This window comes from Danio rerio, chromosome 16, assembly GCF_052040795.2.
Source record: "Danio rerio strain M-AB ecotype USA chromosome 16, GRCz13ab, whole genome shotgun sequence".
Lineage (NCBI taxonomy): Eukaryota > Metazoa > Chordata > Actinopteri > Cypriniformes > Danionidae > Danio > Danio rerio.
The window spans coordinates 35,434,937-35,453,217 of record NC_141036.1 but is presented as its reverse complement, the minus strand read 5'-3'; the positions used below and the strand labels follow the sequence as shown (position 1 = coordinate 35,453,217).

General features: G+C 37.0%; 1 protein-coding gene across 1 annotated transcript; it reads left to right on the top strand.

Annotated features, from left to right (window-relative positions):
* The first annotated feature begins 5,654 nt into the window (after positions 1–5,654).
* Positions 5,655–8,287, top strand: scrt1b (scratch family zinc finger 1b). The gene is given in 2 exon segments (NM_001014347.2): positions 5,655–6,168; positions 6,969–8,287. Coding segments are annotated over 2 exon segments (840 nt in total). The 5' UTR covers positions 5,655–6,053; the 3' UTR covers positions 7,694–8,287.
* Positions 8,288–18,281: the final 9,994 nt, after the last annotated feature.

The following is an 18,281-nucleotide window of genomic DNA, read 5'->3' as shown; positions in this document are numbered from 1 at the left end:
CAGGAAATTAGGGATAGAATTCACACAGGCTCACCAAAACTGGACAATAGAAGATTGGAAAAACGTTTCTTGGTCTGAGTCTCGATTTCTGTTGCGACATTTGGATGGTAGGGTCAGAATTTGGATTTAACAACATGAAAGAATGAATCCATCCTGCCTTGAATTGACGATTTATGCTGGTGGTGGTGTAATGGTGTGGGGGATATTTTCTTGGTACACTTTGGGCCCAATAGTACCAATTAAGCATTGAGTCAACACCACTGCCTACCTGAGAGGTGTTGCTGACCATGTCCATCACTTTATGACCACAGTGTATCCATCTTCTGATGGCTACTTCCAGCAGAATAATGCACCATGTCATAAAGCGTGAATCATCTCAGACTGGTTTCTTGAACATGACAACAAATTTTACTGTACTCTACAGTCACCAGATCTCAATCCAATAAAACACCTTTGGTATTTGGTGCAACGGGAGATTAATATCATGGATGTTCAACCTATAAATCTGAAGCAACTGTGTGATCTATTATGTTAATATGGACAAATCTTTGAGAAATATTTCTAGTACCTTGTTGAATGCCACAAAGGATTAAGGCAGTTCTGAAGGCAAAAGTTCGTCCAACCCAGTACTAGTGAGGTGTACCTAATAAAGAGGCCGGTTAGTGTGTATACATACATACATACATACATACATACATACATACATACATACATACATACATACATAAAAAATAATTTCCAATTATGGCTGCACATTGTATCAAAAAAACATATCGTTATCACATAATAGCATTTGCAACATCCATATCATAGAAATATGCAATAAATTAAATTAAATTAATATTATGTGCTGTATTCATAGGTTACTCAAATCTGACCAATCAGATGGGACCTTTACTATCTGTATCCTCACCTCTGCAGGGGGTGCTGTTAGGTGAACCTTGAGCTGAAAGGCGAAAGACAAAAGAGTAAAATGACGAGAGCCAATAAGAATCAGAATTTCTGCTGAGGTTTTTTAGTCCTTTGTGGTGTTTTAAAATTTCAGATTTAATTAGCTCAGAAAAAAATATGAACTGTTTATTCTAGTATAATTGTTATAAATATTTTTTTAAGGTTTGTAAGTATCGTAAGATATATTGTTATTGCAACACTTAACAACCATACCATGTTATCATGCTGCCCTAAAAAACACTTCAAGAACAGATTTTAATGTGCAAGTCTCCATGAATACATTTAAAATATTGTAAAACCAGTGATGCATATACATTAAAAAATAAGAAAAAGAATTGTCCAGCACACATAATACATTGCTTTTAGTTAAGTTTCCAGATTTGTGTGAAAGGGGAAGGATTTGACATTGCCATCTATACATGAAACTTTTTCAAAGATGCAAAAGAACTTTGTAATTATTAGTTTACCTACTGAGCAATATTAATTAATTACATGTAGAATACTTATATATAGTTAGAATGTGGGTTAGGTTTAGGGTTAGCGGCATTTAATTATGCATGCATAAGTGTAATAAATATAGTATTTCATGATAAAATAGTACATAGAACATTTGTATGCCTTAAAATTAAGTGTTATCATTTTTTTTTTTTAAAGAAATTGTTAATGTATTTGTTATGTTTTGTAATAATATTTGATATCATAACTTGAATGATTTCCCCTCAAAACCTTGGATCACTCTTTGGGTTAAAGGAAAATATTCCCTTTTAGCCCTGAACTGAAAGAACATACACTGCAACAAGGTAAGCGCAGAACAGCATATTTTCCCAGGGTCAACTTACTGTTTTCAGACCGTTTACCTGTTTGTGTTAATCTCTACAACACTGCGACTAAACTCTTCTCTGAAACTCTTTCCTTCATTTCCTTGAAGTGATTTTTCGAGTTCCCCTTTGCTGCTCCTTGCCCCCCTCCATCTCCGCCTTGTTCCCACTAGGCTCCATCTGCTCGTGAAGGAGCCGCAGCAGCTGCAGAGCCTGAATGTGCTGCTCCTCTGCCACTGCACACGAGCACCAGCTGTAAACTAGAGCCTACGCAGCCTATAGTACTGCTGCTGAAAACACTCACAGATTAGCCAGGTGATTAGTTACTGATGGCACAGAGTGGAAGTGCCGGGTAAACAATATAGAAACTACACGTTTGTCTGTGAAGCTTACTTTATATTCTCACATATTTTATAAAGACTTGTAGTATTGCATACGGCTCAAAATTGGGTTTTTCCACAAATATGGTGTTGAAGACTCATTTCGTTTTCTCCCCAAAAACAATTTGATTTTCTGATTGTACAGAGCATTTTAAATCAGATATATATATATATATATATATATATATATATATATATATATATATATATATATATATATATATATATATATATATATAATTTTTTTTTTTTTTTTAATGAACCTCAGTCCTGATCCTAATTGTTAAGACAATTACAGGATTTTAACGCTTTAATTGCAAAATTCACAAATGATGTCACTGATTTGGTGAAAAACACACAAAATGACACATTTTTAATATAAAAAGTTATTGTGGACTGCTACCCCCTAGTCTTGGAAATGTGAACAATACTACTAACTTAGACAATACTAACTTTGATTCATTGTTAGATTTTAATTTTTTCTCCCTATTTGTTGTTGTTGGCTGTTTTTGCCCCATTGACTTCTATTATAACTACATTTGATGGTGCATCAATACACAGTCTTTGTTTTTGTTTACTCCATGTAGTTCTGAGAGCTGAGATGCAGATTTGATTTTTTCAGACACATCAAGGTTAGTGCGTAAAGAACACACACACACACACACACACACACACACACACACACACACACACACACACACACACACACACACACACACACACACTTTAATTTGCTGCTATACTCCATAAAAAAAAATCCAGAACAGAAACAAAGCTTTTTTGCACAGGCCTATTAAAAGGGTTAATGATCTCAACTAATGATCAACAGTAAAAATAATACAAATTTTATCTCTTCCCAACAGAGTGCATGATTATATGGTGTCATTGTTTTGTCATCAAAAAAATGTCTTTATAATAGAAGTCAATAAGGCAAAAACAGTAAATAAGGTATACAAAAAAATGAAAATCAATCAGAAACTATCAATGTTGTTTCACATGTTCACATGACATGAGTTTTTCCTCAAATATGGCATAGAACACTCTTAAGTTTCCCCCAAAAAACATTTAGATTTTCTGATTGTAAAGAGCATTTTAATGTAGGTTTTCCTCTGCAAGGAAACACTTGTGCAATAGAAAGGCTCCATACAGGGAAGTCTGGTGAAAGGGGTGGTTCTTTTTTCTCAAAAAGTCAACCTTTTTGCAGGTATTCACCTCATTTTCTATTTAATTAGTAAGGTTTAATAGGTTGCACTTTTTTTTTTTTTTTTTTTTGCTGAATTAGCTGGCTGGTTGGTTGGTCATCATAACCACACTTGTTGATGTAACAAAAACATTTCCTTGATTTAGAACGAAGAAATATACTTATTTTTTTCAATATAAATGTATTAAAATGCATAACATTAGGGGGAAAAAGTGGAATCTGTTGCTGTTAGAAATCTGTTACTGTTAAGTTTTAAATGAAAAACTAGCATATTGTCATTTAAATATCATTAATTAAAATAAGAAACTTGTCACACATTAAATTTTTCCTTAGTCATACTGAAGCGACAGCCAACAGAGGATTATGCTTGGTGTTAAAGCCTTTTTTGATGGGTTATTTTCACAAGTTACTGTGGCATAGCAGTCAAAATGTGACAAATGAGTTCATGTGGGACAAATTCCGGACCTTTGTCAGTGAGGGGTGGGTCTTTCACAGTGGATCTTGCGTGTCAGGATTGCCTTCTAAGGCCCATTCTGTTTTTAATGTAGATATTTGGCGCCAGTTAATCAGGAAGTGACGGTTTTGTTTGCTTTGACTTGTTGGATGGAAACGCACATCTTTATTTGCACATCTTTTATGCGAAAATCCAGTTTTGCATAAAAAGTTAATATGCATTTTTTTAGATTGAAACGAATAATGAACATACATTTTAGGGTTGAAGATTAATATCAGTTACTGTTAGCTTTTTTGTAGTATGTCAGTGCCAAAGGCCTATAGTGGTTAGTGTTCCAACAAATAGCACAGAAGTGCTCAAGGCGAATCCATGCCCTCCCTCTACTCCCCTCACTTTCCTGTCTGTAATTTCCACTGTCCAGTACATTAAAGGTGAAAACTCTGAAAAATTTATTATTATTAAAAAAGCATGTCAAATATGTAAAACTACTGTAACAGCATCTTAGTCTATTATTCTTGATTTTTTTGTAATTAAATTTACCACACATAGACACACACACACACACACACGATTACCATCACTCTTGCCACCATTTATATTGTAAAAGCAATTGCCTTTCAAATTAATATAAACAAGTGTTTTGTGGAGTTTGCAGATGTACTGTATTGTGTGGAAACTTTAGAGATGGTGCAAGTGGGGTTAATAAGCAATGTATAGGGAAATGTTTGAGCTGTTAAACCTTTTTACATCCTTTTAGAAACTTCTGAGCTATATTCCAACTAATGGTTTGTTTAATGTGCAATTTTCATAAACCTAAATCTATTACAAATAACAGAGAGATTTGGCGTTTAAAAGGATAGTTTAAAGGCCCAGATTTGCCTGAGGCTCTGGATTGAATGTAATAATGTTGTAAATAATGTTCAGTTTCTGGCACAGACCATGCATTAATTATTATTATTATCTTTGCCTGTAGGCTTGTCGCTAGCTATTGATGGTATTTAATGAATCATCAAGGTTCAAAGTTTCAGCTAAAATAGTATTGTACGGTCTGCTGAAAAAAAAGCCACCTACATCTTTTTAGAGAGTGATAAGTTTAGCAGAAGGTTTAGCAGCATTTTTGGGGGGTGAACTATCCCTTTATGTAACAGTTAATGATAGCAAGGATTAAAAAGCGGGAAATGCGTGTTTAAGAGCAGTGTAAAAAGGTAAAAATGTCAGGTATACTGATATCTTCTTGTGGCATGAAGCTATAGTGGTATTTATCTAAAATAGCAATGCGTTCCCCATTTGTACATCTGTTGCTCAAAACAACAGTAGCGTTAGCTATACAGTAAATGCCTGCTAACCTATTCACTCTATCTGTGTATCATATATATGTGATGTAAATCGATGAAAAGGGTTTTGGGACGTCTGGATGTCCCATGTGATTTGCGCAGCTTTGACAGAGCAGCAGAAAACGAGGATCAGACCAAGTTTGAGGTGATTCTGCTTTTTTTACTGCCCACTTGCTGTTGAAAAGGGAAAGAACCATTACACTTTTTTCATTGTTCAAAAAATTACAGTACACCTAAAAAAATAATTTCGCTTTGATTTCTGAAATGTGGATTTTTCAAGCTTATGAGGATCACATTGTCGTAACTCGACTTTCCTAAATATTCTTATTCCGCGGAAACATGGCGGGCGCCGTGAACGTGAAAAAATGAGACTGAGAGACGAATAACAGCATCAATAAATCATTCTCGTCCAATGTTGTTCCCGGGAGATTTCTGATGGATGAAATTAAGCACTTCCATCTCCATCTCCCACCTGATCGCGCCCGTATAAATCCCAGCAGCTGATCAGCAGAGCTCAGACATCAAACCGACCCGCGCGAGCGTAGCTCTTTCTCTCACTTTCTCTCTCTCGGTCTTTTTGCTTTAACAACATCAGTTCTCCGGAAACGTGCTTGAATTTAAAACTGCCCATTTTTGGAGCGTGTCCATTTGAGTCCGAGCGCACTCTGACACAGGCTCGGGGAGGCGGATCTGTTGCTGCTGCTGTTGCTTCAGTCGTCGCGTGCGCTGTCCAGTGCTGAAGTTGCATTTTGTCTGTGCGGATCGCCTCGTTCTCAGCTGAAGCTTCGGAGCTTCCGCGTCTTTTCCCCGGCTCAGGTGTTTGACTTTCAGACCTGCAGGATCAACTCTTCTATTGTGCGGTGGATAAAGAGAGGATAACGTGCTGGAAGAGGCTTTCAGCTCTGCGCTCTAAACATGCCAAGGTCTTTTTTGGTGAAAAAGGTGAAGCTAGATGATTTCTCATCCTCTGAACTTGAGAGCGCGTACGGCAGGTCCAGGACCGATCTCAGCTTTCGGATTCACGACAAAGGTAAATGCAAAGGAATGCGTTTTGTTTATTCTGCTCTTTTAGCGTTTAGTTAATATACATATACCAGAGATAAATATACCAGAGATTGCTACAAAAGGGGCTCGTTTACAATGTAAAAAATAAACTATGTAATGAAAGTGGTTGGATTGAGCACCCCCAAGGCTTTGCTTGTGGTTTTTGTAAAACCGTGATGACAATTTAAACACAATCAGTAAGATTCCAGCACTGAAAACGCACAGTAACCTTTGCATGAACGCTATATAAAAACATCTACTGGTAACGATGCTTAACTTCTCAGCAACTTGGAGCCCAGTCACTTCCAAATGAGCTTAGGTGTTTGTTTATTCTGCAAATCAAAGAAACGCTTAGGGCAGCTGCACGCTGCACACTGTGCTTATGGTGGTGCCTTTAGAGTGGGGTAATTAATCTCCTACTGTAAAAAAGTGCTATCTGTGCTCATACTGTAAGTCCACAGCGGATGTAGTATCCTTCACAGCTCCCTGACTTTGTCCTCAAATAACTCTGGAATAATGTGAAGCCAACCTGACACTGTTCGATGTGAAATTTCCAGCAGTGAGTGGTCATTAAGTCTAATTATATTCAAAGAGAAATGCTGAATTTGTTAAACATATAATGAATCTCAAAGAGCGCTGGCACAATCTGGTTGCCTGTCGCCTTTGCCAAGGTGGAGATAAATTGAGCGGAAAAGTGGTCGTTGCATCGCCGAACCCCATTGTCCTCAGCCGATTCCCTTGTGAATATGAATAATTGAATAAAAGATTTTGTTCTTTCCATGCTAGGCTACATCAGTGACTACATCACCCCGGCCATTTATGATGGAGAGAGTGACGGAGGCACTAAAGTACCTTCTCCAGGACCTATTTACGACAGCAACCACAGTGACTACGGGGCACCTGACTCAGACCAACCCGACAGCCCGCAGTCAGAGATCACATCCGGGTACATCAATGGCGACAATGCGGTGAGCGAGGGTTACACCGTGGATGCCTTCTTCATCACAGACGGCAGGTCCCGTCGGAAAGTGATAAGTGGCTCGCGGACCCTCCAGCGGCACACGTGCAACGAATGTGGCAAAACCTACGCGACGTCTTCCAACCTGAGCAGGCACAAACAGACACATCGGAGCTTAGACAGCAAGATGGCCAAAAAGTGCCCAACATGTGGGAAGGTGTACGTGTCCATGCCAGCCATGGCCATGCACCTGCTCACCCATGACCTCAAGCACAAGTGCGACATATGTGGGAAGGCATTCAGCAGACCTTGGCTCCTGCAGGGCCACATGCGCTCTCACACGGGCGAGAAGCCCTTTGGATGTGCACACTGTGGAAAAGCCTTCGCCGACCGCTCCAACCTGCGGGCACACATGCAGACCCACTCGGCGTTTAAGCATTTCAAATGCAAGCGATGCAACAAAACTTTCGCACTCAAGTCCTACCTGAACAAGCACTACGAGTCTGCGTGCTTTAAAGGTGCGTTCTCACCTCACTCGTCCATTGAGGCGTGACTTCCGGTCTGTCAGCGCTCACTTCCCTGTCACGTGTTAGGATGAATACGCTATCTTACCCTGTTTCACAATCAAAATGAAACCCAATAATAGCACAATTTTATCTTTTGTTTCGCAAAGTTGACCTTAAAGGAATATGGAACCTTCGCATGCACTTCAGCACCCATGTCCTCAAATGACGTTCAGACAGTTCACCTTGACGCTGCGCAGCACTCGACTATGACTGGCGTCAAATGAAGGTTTGAGTGACACCGTGTTCCTCGTTAAAATAAAACTCTTTTGTATTGTCAGTGGATATTATCATACTGCTGCAAGTGGCCCAAACATATTCGCAATCGAGGTAAACCGGTATTTATTCCATTAATTTATTTGACTTTTTGATTTATTGTATGTTTTAATTACTCCATCTAGGATGTATGATTGTCTATAATGCACTTTTTGTTTTTATTTGGCCTTTTCTTTCTCAATAATGTTGCCTTTTGGGTTATGCCAGACTTATTAACATGCCAAAGCATTTAGATCCATGATAATAATTTAATGTTTTCTTTTTTTATGATTATTATTCTTGATTTTTTGTATACCTACTTAATGCATGCAAAAAAAAAAAAAAAAAAAGAAAAGAAAAGAAAGGAAAATCTATGCCAATACCACAAAGCTTATAATTTTGCCAAAATGTAGAGATAGTATCAGGGGGCAATATTTCTAGGGGTTCTCATAAGAATATAAAAAGCAATAATCATAATGCATGGTATTTTTGAAAGTAATAAAAGTATTACCTATAGCAGTTTTTTCTAAATCAGGTATGTTTCGATCCAATACTCTCAATAAACATTTAAAAATGCCACATCAGGGAAAATGCCAATGTAGAGTTTAGTGAGACGAAATCCATAAGTCTGAACCATCTTCCTTTGCTCTCTGCTTATGCACTGCCTGCCTTGAATTTAAACGTAGATTTAGGATGTAGGCCCAAAGTGCTGTAACCCCACTCTAAGCAATTCAGAACCATTCTCTCGAAGTACGGGGCATGTAATGGCTTTTCTGAGGTTAACTCAAAGGGACACGCAAGGACAAGCAAAGGACTGGAGTGATAGGAAGGTGTACCATCTGCATAGCCGTTCTGTAATGCACTCACAGCTCAGATCCGACACTTCATTTCCTCCAGTTTGGTCGTCCCTGAGGTTGAAAGCACTTCATTGTAGAAATCCTTAAAAAGTAGCACAAGAAAACCCTAGATTCAGGTAGATGTTACCTAGCTCAATCTTCCTTTTTTATATCTTGAAAGAGGAATAACAAGCTCAGTTTGTGAGATGATCTTCATGTAGATACTCATTTGAAGAGGAAAAACCTTTTTACTGTAGTTGAATCCACTGTTTGAGGATGAAAAACAAACAAGAAAAAAATGTCCTGCGACTTTTTTGAGCCAATGTTCAAATGATGTAAGCACAAGACACAAGGCATTTTAAGCACTTCATAATAAAGGCAAAGTAAACAAACCCAGTCTGTTGCTCATTTGTCCCTGATTATTGCCGTTCCTCTGTGAAATTAGTCTATTAAAGAGGCCAATTAATCTTGGTGAATGAAAATCAATGCACACACACTGACGAAGCAACACGGGCCAAGAGATGGGACGGGCGAAAACCTGCTACGGTTATTTACGGTTCAATATATCCACTCCGGCAGTAGCAATTGCTTGTTTTTCATGTATCACCAAAAGCTGAAATAATGGAAGTCCGGAGGGAGCAATTTCCACAGGTGCTGAGTTTCCTTTAAGGTGACATTCTCGCCATACAAACTTTCCTGCATGCGTACATAAACAAAAAGGTGCTTTTGTTAACCCAAATCAACAGGTGATTCCGCAGCCCTGCAAGATGCGCCACATAAGATGCATGGCTCTCTGGTTGTACTTTTGGTGAGCGCTCATGCGAAACAAACTGCCCTTCTGTAAGGATGCAATCCACAAACACACACTACAAAATGCTGCTTTTACCGCAGTATCTGCTCGGCTCTCGTTCACCAAACTCTCCTGCTCAGGTTAATCTAGCTTGTGCAAACGAGGCCACTGGTGTCATCAATTTGCTGGGAATCATTATCCGAGCATTCTGAGCGTCTGCGCTCTGGTCTCCGGAGCTCTGGGTAATTGTGCTAGCAGGATGGGATCAGCAGGAGCCATTATTTAACCGGAGACAGCTGTGCGAGGGGCCGCACACGTTGATCTGTTTGCTGTTTCGTCCCTGTCTCTCTGCTTTAGGATCACAGCGTCCCCTGAGTGATTCCTGCGTCTGCTGTAGACTCTCTGTGTGCACTCTGAGGTCTTGACAAACCCCATAACGCTCTCTTACATCTTACAAACTTGATCTCAGAATAAACATTTTCTGAAGTGATTATCGGATCAGGGTTAGTTAAAGAAACTGCTTATTAGTGACAATGCTGTTTTTTCTTTTCCTTCCGGAAAGCCAGAATCAATATCCATGAGGTTACAGTCAGCGATGGCTGATATTGTGTCGGTGTCAAGTGATGGATTAGATCAGAGGCTATTAAAGCAAGCCTTGTATTCGTAAACACATAGATGGGTCAGAGGACAGGATTCATTAAAAGAATTTGTTGATGTACTGCTGCTAATAGCTGGGCAGTTTGTGGACGTGCCAATACACCCAGTAGAAAATGCCATTCTAGCAACTTTTACCTTGCACCAGCAAAAGGCCTCTTTTCTGTTTTTTTCTAATGAAAAAAAAAAAACCACAAACGAACTTCACATGTTAGACTCACATGAGAAACACGTGGTTTTGGAACATGTTTAACATGTGAGACTTATTTGCATTATGGTGCTTTTCTTTAAAGGTTACTTTATTTAACATTCAAGCTGTATTTTTACCATACACTTTTATAGAAAAAACAACAAAAGGTACATTAAACCATTTATTGTTCAATAATGTAATGTTTTTATTATTATTATTATTATTATTATTATTATTATTATTATTGATTATTACAATAATATTGTTTAATACAATAATATTATTAAATGATTATTACATTTTTTTTTGTATACCTACTTAAAGGTGCAGTAGGCGATTGTCCTCAAAAACATTGTTTGTTGTACTGGTTGAAAGTCTCTTCACGTTCCAGCAGTAATGATAAAAATAAATCATATTTTTATACTCTGTGCAAGGCATAAAACAAAAAAAAATATTTGTCCAATTAAAATTTGTTCGGTCGACAATTCCCGTAATTCTGATAAGTAGCCCAAACTGTCTGTCAACAAATGTAGATTTGTACAACTGTGCCTCTGTTCACACAGATCCGCCATTTGCTCTTGTATGTGTTCATGTGCACACGAGACAGCTGTAAAATCAAATGCTGAATCAAAACTTTTTGAAGTTTTAAATCAATATGGGAGTTTTTTTTTTTGTACGCTGTAGGAAGGATGACACCATAGCTAAAGGATTTCTTTTAGAGAGCAATGTTTCAAAATTATTTTCAGTCATGGTGGTGTAGATTTTGTTGTTATGAATGGGTTATATGCAAGGAAGTGTTGCTCAGCCACTGAAATTTTCCCACAAAAGAAGGATGTGACTTCAGTTTCATAAGGTTCCTTTTAAAGCATCGATAATGTAGATTTTTTAATTTAACAACAAAACATCAGTAAATTTTCTATCTAGGCTGCTTTACTGAGCTTGAAGTTGCTTTTATATTCACATCGGTTCATTTTTGAACAATGTTAACCTGTGATGTGCTCTCTGTTTTATTTACCATGCCACTTTGAATATTCGGTCTGAAATAACACGTAAGCATGGCTTAGTAATAAGTGTAATTCCTGCACTCCACTGGCTAAGCACTAAGCATACAGTAGTCATTTTAAGACAAAGCGTGTGAGAGAGTGAGACCAGCGATCCTTGCATGCATGAAATATTGCACAGTATGACAAGTTTTGCTTGCTAAACAACTGAAAACATGCTAGATGTAATACAATTTTTCATTCGGAATTGTAGAATTATAATGTACTATAAAGTGATATTATTTTTAACAGGCGCTTGACATGAACTAGTGGGTTGTCTGCTGTCATCTTTAAGGTGCGCGTTTGTGTTTCAGGAGGCGTGGCTTTGAATGGCAGGGGAGGGACATTTTTTTTTAGCATTTTGGCAGATCACCTACTGCACCTTTAATGTATGCAAAAAAAAAAAAAAAAAAAAAAAAAAAAAAAAAATATATATATATATATATATATATATATATATATATATATATATATATATATATATATATATATATATATATATATATATATTTGGGTTTGATGTCACAACACTACATTATATCTAACATGCTTTTGTCAAAAGTTGTGAGAGCAGCAACTTTACCCTATTACCCTGCAGCCCAACACCGGTTACTCACTAAAGTGCCTGGATGGGAGACCATATGGGAAAACTAGGTTGCTGTTGGAAGTGGTGTTAGTGAGGCCAGAAGGGGGCGCTCAACCTGTGGTCTGTGTGGGTCCTGATACCCCAGTAAAGTGAAGGAGACACTATACTGTCAATCCCTCCATCAACCTTTACCGATCATGGCCTCGATCATGGTTTCTTTAATTTTTTCACTCATCACTTTAACACAATTTCATTGAAAATAAGAAATATTTAATATTTTGCCATTTTGTGCTTGTATGATTTTTGCTAAAGTAAGTTTTGAAGTAAACATAATTTGATGATACCGGACCACGTTAGAACCGAACAACCCTCTTGAAAAATCCCGGGGGAAACCAGCAGAAATCTGGGTTGATATAGATTTATCTAGATTTTTTATTTTATTTTTCAGTCATCAGTTAAACACAATTTCATTGAAGTTTGGAAATATTTAATGTTTTACAATTTTGTGCTTGTATGATTTGAATTGTTATTGAAATTGGTCTAATAATTTTATCTCCAACTGTATATTTTATATGCTACAATATATGGAGGCTATAATACACTCATAAAATGATTTTTGCTGCTTGTTCAAACTACCTGAACTATCTTTCAGTTCACTTAAATTTTCACAGTGACTTAATGGATTTTCTGTTGGGAAAACATGAATGAATTGTGTGGAAACCCTGCATTTTTACATTGTACACCACAAAATGCTGGGTTCCACACAACTGCTTCACCCCAACACAAATCGATTAAGTTAACTTAATTGTTTTTGCAAATTTAAGTGGATAGAACATAAAACAATTAAGTTGTCTCCAAAAAACATAAAGAATTGTGTTGTTTCAATTCCAATAAGTAGTTTGGACGAGCAGAAAAGATACAATTGAGTGTTTATCCTACCAGTCAAAGGTTTGGGGTCAGTAGGATTTTTAAACGCTTTGAAATAAGCTTATCCTGCTCACCAACACTCAAAAATATATGTATTTTTGCTCGTTTAAACTACTTTTTTAAAATTAGCTGAAACAACACAATTCTTGAGATTTCATTGGGACAACTTATTTTTTTATGTTCAATCTATCTAAGTTTGTTAAAAGTGTTAAATTAACTTAATCAATTTGCGTTGGGACAACATGAATAAATTTTGTGGAACCCTGCATTTTTACAGTGAAGGCTGCATTTATTTTATCAAACATACAGTAAAAATGTTAAAATTCGAAATGTTATTGCACTATAAAATAACTGTATAAAAGTAGTTTATAATTTAATTATTTATTCCAGTCATTTTAAAGATGAATTTTCAGCTACATTACTACAGTCTTTAGTCACATGATCCTTTAGAAATCACTCTAATGTTAATTATTACTGTTGTTGTTATTATTATTTTTAGTAATAAAAGCAATAATGACTGGAGTAATAAATTCATTTGAAAATACATGCAATGAGTAAAAAATAAATATTTAATAAATAATTATTTAACCCTTTTTTTTACATTTAATCAATGCCGCTTTGATTAACAGAATAATTTTATTCGAAAAAAAAACTGACCCCAAACTTTTGACCGGTACTGTACATCACATGACAATATCACAAATGCTTATGTCTGATTTTCATAAGTTACGCATTTTACATTTTAGAGATGCGGAATGGAAGTCAGTCATGTTTCCCTACAGCATATGACAATTTCTAGCATCTGCAGTTCCTTTAAAGCAAGGAACTATACAGTATATGACATATGTATCCTCCTCAGTATATACTCTCAGCTGTCTGTCATATGTTTCATAGTCCAGTGATTTCCTTGCTCTATAGATTTCTGTTTTAAGCCAAACAGCTTGCATCTTATTTTTAAATTCATACTAATCCATACGTGTGCTTTCTTATCGACACCTGTAACATAAAATGCAGCGTTTCCTCTGATGCTCTCATCATGCAGAAAGCGTTGTGTGGATGTCCGCATTGGTGTAGGTGGAGGTCTTGAAAAGCAATGTCTGCAGGCTAACTTTGCTCAGACACACTTCAGTAGCTACAAGTAGCAGCCGGGCGCTCAGGAAAAAAAGAGGTTTTTTTTTATAGCTGTTTTGCAGCAGCCACTTGAGAGAGAGTTACATCTGATCAGAATAGACATTGTGAAAGGCATCATTTTTCTGTTATGTGAGCTTGCATGTTATATGCTGTAGATTTCATTATATAAAATTAATTGTTAATTTTTTTTCAGTGGACAAAAAATAGCTTGATCAGCTTAAATTCACACATTTAGCATTTTTTTAATAAATATTTTTAAAGGAGTTTTTCACCTTTATTATGACAGGACAGTAAAGAATTCAGACAGCAAAGCATTGGGAGCGGAGAAAGGGGAAGGATTGCCAAAGGACCTAGAGCCAGGAATCGAACTCAGGTCGCTGTGAGCAAGTTGGTGCTATATGTCAGCCCGCAGTACCACTAGGTTACTGGCGCTGACCACATATTTGGCTTTTGTCAAACGTAAACTCTTTGGGATATCAAAGTTGACAGTGCTAGTCACATAGTTATTCTTTAGGTAAACAATTAATTGTTGCAAGTTAATCCACTAAAAAAAGGATCATGTTTTGGTAATCTTCAAAGTCTGATCATTTGTTTCCACATTTGGAGTGGCTGAATCTCTGTGGAAATCATCTTGATGGCTTCCATAGCAATATTTGTAACCATGCTATGAGGTATTAATGCTCAGTATGAAAGTGAAACTGGTAACAATTGATATTCATTGGAGGAAAAACAAATGTGAAAGTCAAGCTTTCCAGGTTTTTTTAAAATATATTGTTGTGGGTTCAACAGAAGGTTTTAAACAAGTGAAGGGCTAGTGAAAAATGAAAATCCTGTCATAGTTTACTATCACTTTAACCTCAAATTGCTCCCCGAAGAGGTCATTAGGCATTTAAAGCAATGAGAATTCATTCTAGAAATAAGATATAAGCGTCCATATTTACATAGAATTCAAGTGCGCGATTTATCTTGCAGACAGTGAGTTGAAGATTCAAATAATTCATGAGGCCTTTCAGTCATTCATAATGAGGTCTGTGTATCTATGAGGTGTCTATTTTGAGAGCGCTCCGACTTCTTGTTGCTCGCTCTTGCTCTGTTGCATGGCAAATATTCCCAGGCAGAGAATAGTGTTTTCAGGACTCTGGGAGGAGGAAGGGTGGGATGGAGTGAGAAACGGTGGGAGGGATGGAGAAAGAAAGAGAGGGAGAGAGAGAGAAAACGAGGAAGGAGGGAGGGAAGTTGACCCAGTTTGGATGACATGCAGCTGAGAAAGCGTGTTCTAGCCTGAACAGTCAGTACATTTTTAATGGCTCCTTTTGAATATCTGTATGAGAGGGACGGTTCAGTTCCTTAATTGTGCCTGAACAAGGCTTCTGCCCATTAGTGTGTATAGGCCAAGTGCTTGTGTGCAGCCGTTGTCTAATGTTAGGCTTGAAGGAGCATTTCTGAAGAGCCCTAATGTTCTGATTATTGCAGCTTTGTGGCGTGCGCCTGTTGCAACGAGCTCTTCAAAGTTAAGTTTGCAGTCGTTGTATTTTAACTCTGTTGTGTTTGAGCACCTTTCCACATTGTACCGCAGCCTCTCAGCATCGAGCAGGCCTGGTTGTGCACTTTTGTTTCCGACCTTTTGATTTAACGTGGCTGAGGAATTAACACATCATGCATATTCAGCAGGCGAGAAGGCGGAGCGATGGCCCCACAACAGCCTTTGATGTGCGTGAGTCAGTGGTTGCGAGAGGCAGAGATGCTGCATTAGCGAGGCTTTGGAATGACTAAGACCTATTTATTCTCCTCCGCTACAGGAACGTGCGGCTCCTCTCACTGCAGGACCATTTTTACACTGACTCTCGAAGGTTTAAATAGAGCACATTCCGGTGTACAGAACTGTGAGCTTTGTGAAGTGCCTGCCATGTCCACTCTGATTATTCATGCAGGTTTGAAGGCTGGAAGCTTGACTAGAGATCTATTCATTAAAAAAAATTTAATAAAAATGACCTGAGCACTTGTTGAATTCAGTCAATAGATGAATGTAAAGGTAATTAAATCAACTGAGGAAATACAACTTAAATTGGTTTAAATATGGATAAAATGTATTGCACAAAACACATTATGGTAAAAATAGACTTGATCTAAATGACTTTAAAGTTGACAATAGCGTACATTGATGAAATATTTGAAACCAAACAAACAATTGTTAATTAATAGTTCTGTCAATCGAAATTCATTGTATTTGCAGCTTATTGCCAGTGTTTTTGGAAGTTGAGAGTTATACATTATTGGAAACCTGGATAAATAAGCTTTTCAAGAGTTCACACTTAGCTGATGATTGATAATAAAGCTTGTTTGGCATGCTGTCCCAGGAGAGAGCCCTGAGCTTGAGATCCTCGAGCCCTGGGCTCCATCCTGTTTGCAGGGCGAGAGAGGAGTTTGAGCTCAGGTAGATCTCGATGAGCTCCCTCGACTTATTTCTGGCTAATGACAGATATAGGATGGCTAAAGAGATACGCTCGCTAAGAGCTTGATTATGGTATCAATTTAGTATGTTCAATTTACGTACTGTAGGTTGTGTGTTTAGTAATAAGAAATAAGAAAACTTTGGACATTTATAGGGAATTAGGAATCATCTGATTGATGAATCATTTGTGAGCTGATGTGGGACCAGCTGTGATCAATCATGAACTTGTAATCCTCTCAAAATTAGTTTATAAATAAACTTCACTTAGTTGATTTGTATGATTTGTTACAGCAGGGTTATATTTGGCCAAGATACTACTGTTAAAAAAATCTGGAATATGAAGATTAAAAATATATCTAAAAATTGAGGACATTTTCTTTAAAATTTTCTAAAAATTAAGTTTTGATAAAATTTACTAAATCTTTTCACGGACACTTTATTTAAAGGACACCTGTGATGAAAATCATCTTTTGTAAGCTGTCTGGATGGAACTGTGTTTAGGTATAGTGTGTCCACAGTCATATTAGAGTGATATAAACACAATAAGTCTCTTTTTTTTAAACTTCCTGACGTTAAAATAGGATTCAAATCCCTCCCGTTTAAGGCCCACCGCAACGTGATTTAGGAGTGCGGTTTCCCCACCCACTCAATTGACTAACAGCCGCATAAGCTTGCTGTGATCATCAATCATCATCAAATGTGATCAAGAATGAGTTTTACAAGTTTAAAACGTTTTTAAAAAGTGCATGTTTGTACTGAATTTATCACCATAGCCGTGTGTCAGTGCAATTCTAAAAGAAGGTGCTTCAAGCGCAGTTTGTGGACGTTAAATCAGGTTTATTTTGTACATTAACATAACGGAAATCCATACAGCAGAGGATATTAACATGCACAGTTGTGTTCAGAGCAGAACATTCCAATATTATGAAAGGTAAAATAAATAATCTGATGGTTTTTTTTTTTGTTTTTTTTGGAGATTGCACATTTTGGAGACACAAAAGAAACCTAAATCTTGAAAAAGGGGTAAAATAGGTGCCCTTTAATATCCTAATAATGTTTTTGCAAAAAAAGAACAAGCTATCATTTTAACTAATACACTGTATTTTTGGTTATTCCCACATATATGCTGTGCATTTGCAACTTAAGACTAGTTTTATGGTCCTGGGTCACAAATGTCTATAATAGTAAAACAAACAAAAAGTTAAATTGTGAAAAAGTAGAACTCAAGGTCACATACAATTCACTTCAAAAGAGTAAATACTGTAGAAAACACCCATGAATTATAAGCAGTGGGCAGCCGTTAATTATATATTTTTTTCTTTGGCAGGTAATATGTTTAACCTCACCTCAGAGTCAACAAATGACCGTAAAGGAAGATTAACGGATAAAATTCAATTTAGGATACAGTTTATGTGACGGTTACATGAAAACAAGGGTACATGAAAAATGACTAAACTTGCTGGACACATGTAGTAGTTTATCATTGATGATTTGGTTGTCAAGAGCTCATGCATGCCTAAAGACTGAACAATGTGCAGGATGTCACCTTTTTCACATTTTTCTTCTTAAAATGGAGGTTTGATCAGTTTACCTCAAAAACACTACTCTTGTGTAACTAAACAGCCAAAATGCAGTTGTGTATTTACATCTTGCAATTCTCTGCTTATTTTTTAGATTTGTGTGATATGAACTTGCATTTTTCAGTTGTTAAAACAAA